General features: G+C 40.9%; 1 protein-coding gene across 7 annotated transcripts in view; it reads right to left on the bottom strand.

Annotated features, from left to right (window-relative positions):
* Window positions 1-15,750, bottom strand: part of DNMT3A (DNA methyltransferase 3 alpha) — a 114,690-nt gene that overhangs the window by 70,421 nt on the left and 28,519 nt on the right. For 5 of the 7 annotated variants that reach the window (XM_034421166.3, XM_034421164.3, XM_087888777.1 and 2 more), the window contains exon 3: window positions 13,738-13,845. In XM_034421166.3, the coding sequence (XP_034277057.1) occupies window positions 13,738-13,845 (108 nt within the window). The remainder of the gene's footprint in view (window positions 1-13,737; window positions 13,846-15,750) is intronic. The other 2 variants (XM_087888780.1, XM_034421165.3) reach the window with 1 other exon arrangement.

Genomic DNA, 15,750 nt, shown 5'->3' with positions numbered 1-15,750 from the left:
GTACCCTGAAAACAATGTGGTGATCACAGAATGTTAGCATGGATTTGTCCAGATTAACCTTGTCCTTTCTTAACTAGGTAACTTCCTTAGGAGATCATGGGAATGCTGTAGAGATAGTGTATTTTAATTTCAGCAAAACATGTCACAAAATACTCCATGACTTTGTGCAAGCTAGTATGAGCTGGATGGCGTATCTATTTGGTGATTCCCCAGTGGGCATGAAAACCATACTGAAAGATGTCCGAATCATTTTTCATCATACTGGAGAGAGGTGTCAAGGTGGGCGCAATAGAGCTTGATCCTCAAACTTGTAATCTTCAACATGCACATTAATCTTGAATAAAGAGGTAGAGAGAATGTTTATCAAATTGCAGATGATACAGATATGGCTAGGATAGAGGAAATACTCTTGAACACAAACAAAATTCAAAAATTTGTTAAGTCAGGGAGGGGGACTGAAAATAACGATGAAATTTAGCAGAAATAAATATGTTATTCACATGGGGGGAAAAAACAAATAAAATCCATTGGTATAGGATGAGAGACTCTTAACTGGTTGAAAAGATATGTGAAAGTTGACATGGTGAGGTGGAAAGGGACAGATGGCAAAATGCTTCAAGGTTAGTAAATGAACAGCTATACTTCTGCAGACTCAAAAAAATGGGAAAAGACCCAAGAAGCAAATCTCAAAAGTTGCCAAGAAAACTGCATGGCTTCCTCTATGTAATTGCCAGAGTCAAAACTGACTCAAAGGAACAAATGTGTACATATATGCACATGTACATATATTCAGTAACATATACATTGGGTAGGATTCCTAAATTAGACTGAGAACCTCTTGTAAGTATGACTCTCTAATTTTCAGCAATTGATTTACTTATCTAACCTTCTTGAGTCTGCTTGGGTGTGAAGAACAAAGAGAAAAAATTAGGCTTACCTAATACGAAGCCTGATAATTGATTTTTAGATGCATCAGTAAAATCAGAGACAGTTTGGCAGAAATGAAATCAAGAATACTTGTTCTTCTGTTCCAGATTTTTTTACACAAAAAATCCTTGAGTAATTTTTGGGGCCAGGTAGAACAGATGCTGCTATGCAGCATCTCCATTTTGTCTTCTTCCACTCAGCTGCTCCCATTATTGCACATGCCACCAATTTTACCAACAACTTTCCTTCCCAGTATGATATATCCCATTGCCCTCTACCCAATTTGCCTTCTTCCCTTTCACACCCATTGCCACCACCAATAATCCCACCTTCCTGGTCTCCCTTTGAGCATTGACAATGTCTTTAGATTTTTCTCATTATCTCCATCACGCAAGAAACTTGGTCCTTCTTGAAATCCTTAAATGAAAAAAAAGTCATCCATCCAGCTATACAATTTAAGCACTAAAAAAAAGAAAAAAGAAACAACATTCTAATTCATATCCTGGACAAACAGGTCAAAACAATCCCATTTCATTTCATACATAGATCCAAGCACTGAAAACATGAGCATTTTGGTTTGGGCACGGTCCTTCCAAAACTAGCTATTTAATGAATGGAATGGTTTTTGCACAGAATGCTTTATAAATCCCTAGAAGCAAGTATGCTTAGCCTTATGAAACAATTACTGAGGATAGATCTGCTGTGGAAAATGACCACATTTAAGTGCCTTAAAGAATATCATAAAGGATATTAGTACAGAGTGCAGAGCATGGAATAATTATCTTCAATTACAAGAGGAAGGCAGATTGTTGTTGCCTAGTACAGAAAACTTCCCAATTATAAAAGCAATTCAGTGGTGGAAACAGTTCCGTACAGAGGTGGGAGTATCCATTGATTGGAGAGACTAGAACGTCATTTTTTAGGAATGCTTTCATTTGGATTTCTATAGAAATTGGAGTTAGGCGCAATGTGTAATTCACCCCTTTCCAAGAGCTCTTTCCATCTTATGATACCATAAGATCTAATGGTCGTTTAGGCTGATCATCTAAGCCTTCGTGCTGGGAATCAGCTCAACAATCTAATGGATGCAAGGGGAAAGCAAGAGTTGAAATAATTAGCTTCTCCCATTTCCCAATGCAGAAAGGTCCTAGAAGACAATGCATAGTGCCAGAGGCAGAAGACAGTGAAGTGGGCAAACCAAGCTGATCTCAACCTTAGGTGTTATTTCTCTGTGATACTGATTAAATGGCTAGTAAAATACCTTAGGTAACAAACAAGGCAAAACTGCCATAGTTTGATGCCTGCTTAAAGAAGAAAACTGTACCTTAAAATCAAAAGAATTATTTTTAAGCTGCCTCAGGTTAAAGATGAAACAAATGCAACTTCATGAACACACAGTAGGAAAAAGAAGTTACTGGGACTTGCTCATGCTATGGCTAGGAACAAGTGGGGAAATTCCCAAATTCTACAATTCTGTGACTTTGTAAGAATATGCTCTTCTTTGTCTTTTGGGCAGGCTTCCAGTATCTTCAAATAACTTCCCTGCTTTTGAAGCTGCCTTATCCTCATTTTCTTTCCCTGTTGTTCAACCCCAATTGTTACCTTACATTTAGTGTAATGGGAAGGAGATGTCTAGGATATGCAACATATCCTCTCCAACACAACACAACCCATAAGAAGCAATGAAAGAGGTTCCTTGGCTTACAGTTATTTGGCCCATACAACGTAAAGGGTGATAAACTCTTAACAATTGTTAAGCAGTGAATTCATTAAGTAATATCTGACCATCAGCACAATCCTGCTGCAAAACAGAGGCAGTTCAACAGACAAAAATTTTGGCATGGCGTTTACCGTTTTTTTCTGATATGAGAATGAGGCGTTTCAACTATGTTCACAAACTGTTATCATTTGAGAGTAAAGAAAACAGTCTGTCCCTTCAGAGATACCATAATAATCTCCAACTTTACATTCTATCTATCTATCTATCTATCTATCTATCTATCTATCTATCTATTCAATGTAAAGGTAAAGGTTCCCCTTGCACATATATGCTAGTCGTTCCCGACTCTAGGGGGTGGTGCTCATCTCTGTTTCAAAGCCGAAGAGCCAGCGCTGTCCAAAGACACCTCTGTGGTCATGTGGCTGGCATGACTATACGCCAAAGGCACACGGAATGCTGTTACCTTCCCACCAAAGGTGGTCCCTATTTTTTCTACTTGCATTTTTTATGTGCTTTTGAGCTGCTAGGTTGGCAGAAGCTGAGACAAGTAATGGGAGCTCACCCCGTTATGTGGCACTAGGGATTTGAACCACTGAACTGCCGACCTTTCGATCGACAAGCTCAGCATCTTAGCCACTGAGCCACCATATCCCTTTTATCTATTCAATGTAACAACCATTAAAACAATATTAACAAAGAGTTTAAAAACTACAATGGTCACCAAGGATAAACCCAGACAAAACAATCAACAAAGACCTCTAAATGAGCCCTCTATCCTCTGGACCCCCAGGTCCTGATGCATATCTAGGTCTTCAAAGCTTTACAAAAGGCTGGTCAGGTAGGGGACAATCTAATCTCAGGGGCTATGGTGTTCCAGAGGGCAGTCAGTGCAAAAGAAAAGGCATGTTTTGAAGTCCCAAAAGATAATTGGCTTTAATTGAAGGGACCTGGAATGTGGCCTTCTTGTCAGATCTAGTAGGATAGATAGAAACAATTAACAACAGGCAGTCCTACAAATAAGTCAGTCCCATGACATGAAGGACTTAGTAGGTGACAATCAGCACCTTGGATTCCACCTGGAAGCACATTAAGAAACAGCACTGTTTTACAGAACAAAAGTATAACATGGGTGTATCAAACAGTGCCAGTAATCCCTTGTGTTGCTGCATTCTGGACAGCCACAGAGCATCTGGATGGTCTTCAAGGGTAGTTCCATGTAAAGTGTGTTGCATATTCTACTTGGGAGGTGGAGTGTGAGTGACTGCAAGCAGTCCTTTCTGGTCCACAAAAGGGTGCAAATAGTGCACAAAACAAAATTGTAAAAAATTCCTCCTGGCCACATTTGCTAGCTGTTTTTAGAATAGGAATTATGAGTTCAGGAGGATCCCCAAGTTATACAGTGGTGCAACCTTCTCCAGAACCAAAGATGAAAAGATCCTGGAGCTAGGGGATCCTAAAACCCAGAGACACTCAATCTTGCTAGGATTGAGCTGCTGAAGCCTGTTCTTTTCCATCTAGAATCCCCCACCCCAAGAAAGAACCACTACAGCATTGCTTAACCTAGGGCAATGATGTAAAACTGGGTATCAGCAGCATACTGAAGATATCTTACCCATGACATCAGACGATTTGATCCAATGGCTCCTTGTAGATGATAAACAGGAATGGGGAGAACATCAAGCCCTGAAGGATCTTCCTATCACCTCACCCCACAAAACTGACTATAACCAGCCCCAGAGAAAGGAGAAGAACCAGTGTAAAAGTGTACCTCCTAATCCCAGGAACCTGGCCAGGAGGATACCATGACTGATGATATCAGAAACCACTGACAGATCAAGGGTCAGGCTGCATACACAACCTCCAGCCTCTTCCACCATCCACATATATAGTTAATGCTGTTCCAGTCTCATGTCTAGGTCTGAAGCTGGTCTAAAAAGGAACCAAATAATCTACTTCCTATGGGATTTCCTGAAACTGCTGTGTAACCACCACTTATACACCATTTATACAATGATAGTTATCCAAAATCACTGCCTTGAGCAATGGCTTTTTGAGGGAGGGATAACCAAATGCCTCTAAAGCAGGGATGGAACTACCACCCCTCTCTCAAGAATGAATTCACCACTGTCAAGATCCGACAACATGACATCTCCAAGGAAACCTTAGCTAACCAGGAGAAACCTGGGGCCAACACAGGTGGCTGAGCTAATATTTTCACAAATCATGTCTATTTCACCAGGACTAACGGATCCAAGGCATGGGTGTCAAACTCGATCACATTACGTGACATATCGTGACGTATCACATTTTTTGACTTTGTGGAGCAGAGGTGGGCGTGGCCTGCGTGTGACGCATCTGGCCCACAGGCCGCCAGTTTGATAGGCCTGATCCGAGGCATCCCAAATAATCAGGCCACACTGAGCTTCAATCACTTTCATGGGTTCTACGTTAAGACTATGTTAAAATGTTTTTAGCAATCTTATCTTACCTTTGTGAGGAGGGAGAAGCAACACTAAGTCTGAATATTAAGAAACAATAATTGCACCACAGATGTTTAAGCAGATTAATATGGACAAAGTAGTAGAGCCTGAGGTGGTGGATTCCCAACATGCACCTATTAATGGCAACTATACACCACTCACCACAGCTTACAGAGATCTTGCAAGGGAATTTCCCCTGCTGTCTTCATCACTCTAATGAGATAAACAGAAGTAAAACTAAGGCCTAAAAAAGCATATTCTTCTAGAGAGAAATGTAGGCCTTGCCTCAATTATGGTGGCTTAGGGAGAATGAGAGACCTCAAAAGGATTTTGGATACTATGACCACTGCAAATTGGCTGACAGCATCTGTTCCCCTTCCCATCTATATACTGTATCACCTACCCCTTTTACAGGAAGGAGAAAAATGCTGAGAAGAGCTGACACACAGTCATAAAGGGCTTCAAATGTATACCCAGTCCAGCATTTTGTATTCATAGTAGCGAACAAGCAAATTCATGCATTCACACTGGGCTCTCTGGGCCTTGAGTGACAAGAATAGAACAGGACTCTACCAATCCCATCAGTTTCAACTGGTAGTGATCCGGGATAAATTGAAGCTCACATTAACAAGCACCAGGGCTAACAAACTTCCTTGAAGAATTGCAGCAAAGATTATCTATCACACCCACTCCCATAGAAACTAGGATTTTTAAAACTATCACCTTGTATATACACAGGCAAGACATGTGCCCTAACTGGCATCCAATGGGGGGAAAAAAATGCAATGGCAAACTTAGTCAATTATGTGACCCAATAACAGATTTCATTAAATTTGAACCAAAACTGTGTGCAAAAAACTAGCATGCATTCTGTCAAGGACTGAGAACGAGATGAGGGGCTGGGAACAGAGTGAGGCAGAGGGCATAGCTCAACATTGCTCCAAGTCAATCCATGAAATGTATCAGTTTAGAAGGTTTTCAGGTAGGAACAGATTATGTTTAAAGACGTCTCTCTTCTCCTCTCTTTCTTTCTAAACCTCTGGATAACTGCTACCTATCCAAACAAGGAGTAACAGCTAGGCTGCAAAAGTCTGCCTTCTATTCTATTCTGTGGTACAATTTGTGAGACCAACATACTTGATAAGGCTAGGAATATGACCCTGCCATAAAAGTCAGCTTTTCTCCGTAAAATGAAGGAACAGCAATAGGGAAGATGGACCCATATTTGATTACTGCTAGGCACACACATGGAGGCCCAAATGGGTCTGTCAGGTTTTCACACAGATCTAGCAGAGGGGCAGTTCTGGAGCTAGACCTAAGGAGCAGGCTATGATTCATAAGCAACTTGCACAGTCATGATGGCAGCTCCATGTCCTGTGTCCTTATTACTACTTAATAATATTAAGCAATATTTTTTTTCACCAATCCTGTTCCACTCAGCTGCACTAGAACTGCTTGTAGCCTTAAGCTTTTTGTGATGCTACTCTAGCTGCACCCAAAAATCTTCCTATTCCCAACACAATGCAACTATACAAGGTCCAGGAGAATCAATTTAGATTAAGGTGATGGAGAGGAAGGGGGCTATTATATTGATAAAACCTTGTGCCTTGCTCTAGTGACAAATGAGTGTGTGCGAGATAATTGTTTCCTTGTGATCTTTTAAAATCTTGCTAGTGCGCCTTATTTAATCTGAGAATGAAGCCTCCACAAGCTCAAGAAGACTGTCAGTGTGTCTTACCCGGCAGCAGTCCTTGGGGTTTCTCCCTCCAGCCAGAAGGAAAAGATTCTGCACACCACCTGTCCACACCAGTTCCTGGCAGTGCACGTTTCCTGTCCTGCTCTGCAGAGGAACCAGCCCCCTCCTTATCGAAGACACACTTCCTCAGAAACTGAAACAAACACGCAAGCCCCAAAACACGCAGGCCCCAGAGGAACTTCAAAACTGCAGCACAGATAACATCCAAATCAAAGCTTGACTTTAACTGTGGATGGCCTTAAAATCCAGAACATTCTGCTATTGTTCTTCTTATTTTATAAACAAGGAACTGTGAATCACAAAAGCGCCAAGAATTTCAACTCAGGTAATAAACTAAAATCGGCTATGTTGTGTTTCAGTGTGTTATAGGGATCTGGACATTGTTACCGCAATCATTTTGTTTAGGCATAGCAGCTTAAATGAACAAAAGCAACTTGCTTTGTGAATCCAGGTCTGGCATGTTGTGCGAAGTTAGCCACAAGGTGTGAAATGAAATTGTCCCAATAGATACTTTAGAGTTTATGGAAAAATAAGGATGGATGTGGGGGGTCACTTTTAACACTGACCAAAGAGGCATTTTCAAACAGGGAAGAGAAATTAAACATATGTTGACTGAGAGGGGAGAGAATCAATCACATGTGTGCAATTCTGTAGGTGATGAATAGAGGAAGGACTAAAATAAATTTCAGAAAGCAGAGATTGATTCATGGTGACTCAATAAAAGCAGGCAAGTTGAAATTCATCTGTAAATCTGCCTTCCTATGAGCCAATAGTTAAACTTTAAAAACAAGATATAAATAACACTTCTTGTTCGCAAATGAGCTGAGTGGGAGAAACTCATCAGTCCATACTTGTGAAGTCAATGGACTACAGGTAGTCCTCAACTTACAACCATTTATTTAATGACCATTCAAAGTTTCAATGGCACTGAGACAAGTGATTTATGACCAGTTCTCACACCTACGACAGTTGTAGCATCCACACAGTCACCTAATCAAACTTTGGGCATCTGGCAACTGGCATGTATTTACGACGGCTGCAGCATCCTGAAGTCCTGGGAATGTCATTTGACATGTCAATCGGGGAAGCTAGATTTGCTTAACAATTGCATGATTCACTTAACAGTAGTTACTTCCTTAAAAAACATGGCCAAAAAGGCCATAATGGAGGCACGATTCACTTAACTGTCTTGCTTAGCAACAGAAACTTTGGGCTCAATTGTGGTCATAAGTCAAGGACTACCTGAATATGTGGCTGTCATTTATGAGAATGTAGACTTGATCCTGGATCAACTCCACAAATCTTGCTCCCCCTTGCATGATTAACCTGCTTGCTCTGAAAGTTACAATTAAATGAAAAATTTCTCTATTTGTTTTATTAGACTGCATCAGTGTTTTTGAAGGAGAAGGCTTGGGTCCATATTATATGATAAAGCAAGATGAACACAGTTGTTTGGCCAAACACAAGTGGCCCACTTGAGAGGCAATAACTCTTTCTTTTTCTGCCACTGGTCTATAACTTCAAAAATCATGGGTAACATGATAGCAGATGAACCCCAAGATATCACAAAGCAAGTCTCTTGCAGTCTATCCGGTTTGGTATATCATAAATTGTGCAGGCCCAGGATGAGGTAAAGAGCCCGACCACTTCCGTCTTAGAAACAGGGATAGACTTCAACTCTTGCACAGGATCCCCTATTATGCCTATACTGGTAGTCCTCTACTTATGACCACAATTGAGCCCAAAATTTCTGTTGTTAAGGGAGACATTTGTTAAGTGAATTTTACAATCTTTCTTGCCACAATTGTTAAGTGAAATATTGCAGCTGATAAGTTAATAACCCAGTTGTTACGTGAATCTGGCTTCTCCATTGGCTTTGCTTGTCAGAAGGTGTCAAAAGGTGATCACATGACCCTGGGACCCAGCAACGGTCATAAATATGAACCAGTTGCCAAGCATCTGAATCTTGATTACATGATCATGGGGATGCTATAACGGACATAACTTTGAAAAACGGTCCTAAGTCACATTTTTCAGTGCTGTTGTAACTTTGAACAATCACTAAACCAATGGTTGTAAGTTGAGGACTATCTGTACATTACTCAAATAATGAAGCACAGGTACTTTCTATTAATAGGAAGAAAACTCCTGCCATCCTTTAACAATTTTTATAAAGTTCAGCAATGTCATCCCCGTTTCCAAATGGAAAAGCACAATACTGAAAATTTATTAAAATGGAACTCAAGGAAATATCCATAGAAATTTACCAGCCCACATTCTTGCATAGCTGAAAGATGGGTAGTTCAAGGCCATATAAATACAATAACAGTAACTGGTTTAACTGTTATTTTTTTCCCATGTAAACCTTGGTACCACAGAGACTCCAGAGACTGTGTGCAATAATCTAGCTCTGTCTAGGGGTGGTAGAAGTGGACAAGCCATGTGAATGTTTACAAGCTGTAGCCTAGACATGGTCTATGTTACTTTGGTTGCTACTGTCTCCACTTTTTGCTTGGGTAAGATGCAGAAGATCAAGTGACTGAGGCTTGGTAGGCCAAGAAGCTGTTTAAAATTTGGAGCAATACAGCCAAAAGTTAGCCAACGTAAAAGGGCAGCAAGAAGAGGCAATGAAAGGGCCATTTCCAATGTTCACGTTGAAGCTGCAGAAAAGTGGTTTATCCTCAAGCTCAAAAGATCTTCAACAATTACTAGAATTAGCTCTACTGCCAATTTTTCAAGTACTCCGTGCCTGCCAGCCTACAGAGACAGCTGATGCCCCTGTTTCTGCTGGACAGAGAAAGCTGAGCCAAAGTTAGAACCTTTCCCCACTGTTAAATTAGAAGTGCTCTCCAACCATTCCTGAGTTGCAGAAAATTATACTGGTATGAAATTTGTTGCCTCATTATGGTCCCTGTCCCTCCTATTGCATCTATTCCAAGTCACCACCAAAGGGAATTGCTTTGGATAACGCATGTGAATTGCAGAAATAAAGATGATTAGCTGATTCCTTGGGCTTAACACATCATCTACTGGCAGGATTTATCAGCCAGCAAATGATTTATCTGCAAATCATAGTATTATACTTCCAGATTCCTTGAGTTCTAATTGGAGACAATGAGAGTGGAGGCAATCTTATCTTGTCCCCGGTGTAAATATTTTCCACCCGTCCTTCTAAACTTCTGGCAGCTGAAATCTCCCCACACTTCTCAACATTTAAATAATTTTATCTGGCAAATGAATTATCGCTTTCATATAGTGTTAAGTTTCTGGCAACACATGTAATTTTCTTAACTTTTCATTGAATTATTTTCCTATTTTACCAACAACATTCCCAAACCACAGGTGCCCCCCTCTGCTATGGTGATAAGCACACATATTGCTGCCATGCTGTAGACTCTATTGTGGGAATGGGGTTTTTTAAAGATCCTTTTGAGTCCTGCTGACTTCCTGGACAAGTCCCTGCAGTTTCTTAGCAAGATTTTTCAGAAGTGATTTACCATTGCCTCCTTCTTAAGCTGAGAGGGAGTGACTGGTCCAAGATTGCCCAGCCAGATTTGTGTCTAAAGTGGGACTAAAACTCACAGTTTCCTGGTTTCTAGCCTGATGCCTTAACCATTATACCAAAATCACTGAAAGTGCTGGAAGCCAGATTCTTGAAAAGTGAAAATGTGGAACAGTAGAATGTTGGATTCTGTGTCAAAAGTATCAGGTTCTTTGTCAATCACAAGACTTACTCTTTATATTGGATGGTTCTGGTGTAAGAATGTGAAATAGGGCAGGCCACTCTAGATACTTCACCTGGCCCACATTTGGCCTCCCAAAACATTTCCATGCTGGCCCTTTAAATACAGTTCGGGATCCAATCAAGCAGATGCATCCATTCCAGTCTCTGCCTCTGGCAGCAGAGAGACAGCAGTCTGGCTATCATCCAGCTCTCCTCCTCGTCCTTTCCAAGCCTTGCAGCAACCTTGCTTTCCTCCCTGCCATGTCCATAGCAATCTCCCCACCCAGGCTGATCCTATTTTGGGAAGCTGCCAGTAACATAGCAGCAGCAGCAGCAGCTCTTCTCTGAGTGGCCCAGCATGTGGCTGGTGGCCAGCTTCCTTCCCTGGCCCTGGCAGCAGTGCCAGAGATCAGGTTGCAGCTGTGCAAGGCAGAGAACTAGAGCAAAGTGAAGGAGTCTGTAGAGAGCCCATGGTTAAAAGGGCGAGCCATTCCCACGGCCCAATTGGCAAAGCAGCCTTCTGGGAAACAAATCTGCACAAGTCCCAGCTGGATCAGGAGTTCTCAAACCAGAGGCGGGAAGGAAATCCCATGCACAGGATAAAAATACTAGAAACCTTAATGAGATTCTGCCAACTTCAGGGTGGAATTCTCTGTGACATTAGATAAAAGGAAAACACCAGCCAGACTGCCTGCCTCCCTTCTGGATTTTCCTGTATTATACCAGCATGTTCTTTTATCACCAGGAAGTTTAGTTTGCTTGCTTGAGAAACGGGGAGCACTTGATTCTTCTCCAGTTGAGGTTCATGGGAGGATGAAGAACGAACAGGGGGAGTAGATACTCCTGCATCACAAGCATTCACCACCACCCCTCTCCAGGGATAGCACTATACTCTTCAGGGTCAGTTAAAGATCTAAACAGCTGCATTTGTACACATGAAAAGCTTAACTAGTTTTAACTGGAGGAATTGTAGTTTAGCATAGTGGAAAACCTAGCTTGCTTGGTTAGTTTATGGTCTAATGTACCCTGTTTCCCCCAAAATAAGACATCCCCTGATAATAAGCCCAATCAGGCTTTTGAGCGCATGGCAATAAGGCCAAGCGCTTATTTCAGAATTTCAGCTTATTTCAAAAATATAAGACAGGGTCTTATTTTCGGGGAAACACGGTATTAATGGATTAATTAGCAACTCTATTAAATGGAATACAGTCAAGAGTGTTTTGCTTGTACTTGATCCTGAAGGGTACATTTCACCAACACATTTTTCTGTCCATTACTGCTTATGGTCTGAGCCAGAAAGCTCTGATCAATTGATGAAGCAATAATCAATCACTGCATGAATCAAGTCACAAGCAACATATGAGAAAGTGGAAGCATGCCTCATCAAGGGCTACATTTATGCCCCTGGAGTTCAATAAATCAATAGACATAATAAAGTTATAAATAGCAGAAGAGGGCATAAAACCACAGTAGATCCAACATAAACCTTACAAGCAGCAGCAAAAATCAATCCCATTAAAAATGTAATGTATGAAGAAGTAAAACTGGTTTGACTGGGCACGGACAGCTAAATTAGGTTCATATGAGGTGAACACTCTGGAGAAGGGAGGAATTGTTGATGTATTCACACAACATCCTTAGGCTGGTTACAACGTTACCATTTCCTGGCTTTGCACAAAGACTGAATGATGAATCAAACATATGAAAAGGGTTCAGACAGTATCCTAAGGTGCTTTCCTATACATATGCATACAGGACATGTACAATCTAACCAAGGTTAAACTAATCAAGCTTACCATGTTGTACGAATTATAGAATTATCAGGCTGGAAACAACCTTATAAATACTCTAGTCCAGGGGTGTCAAACTCATAATGTGACGTATCATGACTTTTTTCCCCTTTGCTAAATTGGGCATGGGCGTGGCCAGTGCATGACGCATCCAATCTGCGGGCCGCGAGTTTGACAGCCCTGTTCTAGTCCAACCCCCATGCAGTTCTAGGCAACTATGCTAGTCAATCATGTTTTGGTAAACACGGCCTATCAGTAGAGGAGGTTCTATTCCAAGTTTCAACAGAAATAGCATCTCTCATAGGTACCGTGCTAATCCCAAAAGGGCATCTACGGAAGTTTCAACATCTTGGCAAATTTGATCACCTTACAGTTTAAGAAACTTGTCTGCACAGAGATATGCATACATCTATTGCTATTTTCAGCCACCTTCTTGGTTGAAGCTTGGTTAGTTTTAACTTTGGCTTTGTTTTGGTTTGTGTGTTGTGCATGTGCAACTTGTGTTTGTGAACCGACTTACTGTCCAAATCCAGAAAATGTGTTAGGTCAGCAAATTGCTCAAACTCAGCCAGTGTCAGTGATGCATCAGTTTATAAGCCAAGAACATGAACCCTTTTACTAGAAATAGCTGAACCGTCCAAAATAGTTATTTGCAATTTTCCTAGAGGAGTTTTGTTTCTAATAAAAGCAGCCGGGTGCTTTGCCAGATGTCATAGGTGTGTCCACACAATACCCAGCCAAGAGCAGACTGAAGCTGCATGTATTCAATCAATCAAAATAAAGCTGGAAGGGACCTTGGAGGTTTTTTTAGTTCAATCCCCTGCTCAAGCAGAAGACCCTATACAATTTGAGACAAGTAACTGTCCAGTCTCTTCTTAAAACCTCCAGTGATGAAGCACCCAGAACTTCTGAAGGCAAGCTGCCCCACTGGTTGGTTGTTCCCCACTGTTAGGAAGTTTCTCCTTAATTCAAGATTGCTTCTCTTCTTGATTAGTTTCTATCTAATATGAATGGAATTACGAATGGAATGGAGTTACGAATGGAGTGACAGCATATATCTGTGTGAGTGCATATGGATCTGGGGCTTTTGTGTATGAAAAACCATATAGAGTTTCCCAACCAGTTGCTTTCCTGTAGTTTTTCTCCTCCAACGAAGGTCACAAAGCTATTCTTAGAATGCTGACCCTAGAAACTCCAGCTTTAGAGAGAAAGCAGTGAGAATTTGACCCAACTCTCCCTGATCTGGTTCTCCTATTTAAAAGCCTCAGTCAGAGTAGCATCCCACCCACACCCTGGGTGACTGATCTTGCAACTCTGGACATGCAATGGCTTCCACTCACCACTGGCTGTTTCCGTTTTCTACCAGGTCGCCCCACTTTCCTCACAGGGATTCCTGGATCTGGCTTCTCCTCCTTGTTCCGATTCTCCTCAGGATCTTCTTCTCCCTGCTTTCAGGAAAAAAATAGAGAGACAATATTCTTCTTAGCTCTTGAGTCAGGAGGCACTTCAGCATTCCCTGTGTAAGTCTGGGAAAAAAGCCTTTGTTTTAAAGGACCGTCTCTTTTTTAAAGAAAATATTGTGTTCCTTTCCATCAGCCTCACTAGGGACCTGCTCCATTTACAACACAAGAAATGCTGAATTTGAACTTCTTTTAAAGCCACACAAATTGGTGTCGTCATGCTGTTTTCTGGTAGTGACTCTGTTTAACTTTGTACTATGTAAAGAAACATCACAGACAAATAAGGACCCTCTTTCAACCCAATCTACCTCATGGGGTTATTGTGGGGGTAAATTAGGGAAATCCCACATACACCACTTTAATAGGATAATAGAATACTCCTGTCACTGGATTTCAACAATAATGTCCTCAGCAACACTTCATTTGGTGGCTTTGATTTCTCTTTTCTTCACCTCCGTCTCCTATGGCTTCCATGGTCTCACCTCTCCCATGAAGTTTACAACAAATAAGTCTACTATACATTTATTTATTCATTCATTCATTCATTAATTCATTCATTCATTCATTTATTTATTGGTTCAATTTATATGCCGTCCTTCTCCGGAGACTCAGGGCAGCTTACAATGCATTAAGCAATAGCCTTCATACTTTTGTATATACCTGCTTAGTAGGGCTTTTGCCCGCCCCCCCCCAGCGGTGTTCTTTTTTATACAAAGTCAGCTTATTGCCCCCACAATCCGGGTCCTCATTTTACCTACCTCGAAAGGATGGAAGGCTGAGTCAACCTTGAGCCTGGTGAGATTCGAACTTGCAGTAATTGCAGGCAGCTGGTGTCACTTAACATTGTGTCAAATTCCTAAACATCTAGTCCAGGGTGGGCAATGAAATGGCAAACAAGGCAAAAATGTGCATCAGGAAAACTTATGGACGATGGCCAAGGTCAAATCTTAAGGATTTACAGTTGACTGGGCTGTCTAGGCTTCTGTTACCCAGGAAATACAGGATAAATTCATGAGACTCAGAGATGCAGCTAACAACATTTATTTTTTGTTCTCTATCATGTCACAGTTTTAGGCCTTTCGGAGGCAATTATGGAAGGCTGGAGATCAACTGATGTCCAGTAACAACATACTACTACTGTTGTTAGCATCTCCTAGATCAACCTCTTCCTCTATCCACATTGTTACACAGCTATACCCTCTTTCTTTGCATTATCTTATATATATATACACATTTATTTCTCCATCAATTGATGCCCAGATTGCTTTGTTAAATTTTACTTGGATGCTTCCAAATTGGCAGTTTAATTCATTATAAGCTTTGTGAGAAATTTCAATCAATTTGTCACCCTTTAGTCATTATACACACACTCCCAATATGTTCTATTCATGCTTGGAAAAGTTACAAAATAGTGTAGGATGTGGAAGCTCAGTTCACATACTATATTTAATAATCTATTTTTAACAGATTTGATGGTATTGGTAAGGCATAATTTATTTAATTTATTGCATATACATACTGTAACAATTGTATTATAAAATATGAATGAAACAATAACCTACAGCTATTAAGATGCTGCCAATCTAAACAGCAATAAGACAGTATATTTTACACATTTGTTAAATGTGCTGTATACATCTGGTTGAGTATTATATCATTAACTTTAAAAATATATTTAAGTGTTTGTAGAAATATATTAATTCTCAGGGTTATTATCATTTGTGTTATTTTCAAAAAATGAACATAGTGTTGTATTACTCTTGTTATTTCCAAAAACCAAACAATGTGCTAGAGCCGTGATGGCGAACCACAGATGGCACACGGAGCCGTATCAGTGGGCATGCGAGCGTTGCCGTAGCTCAACTCCAGCGCGCATGTGTGTGCCAGCCAGCT

The sequence above is a fragment of the Pantherophis guttatus genome, chromosome 1 (genome assembly GCF_059756535.1).
Source record: "Pantherophis guttatus breed Tessera chromosome 1, ASM5975653v1, whole genome shotgun sequence".
Taxonomy (NCBI): Eukaryota; Metazoa; Chordata; class Lepidosauria; order Squamata; family Colubridae; genus Pantherophis; species Pantherophis guttatus.
Note: the sequence above shows the minus strand (reverse complement) of the source record. Positions and strands in the feature narration are given on the sequence as shown.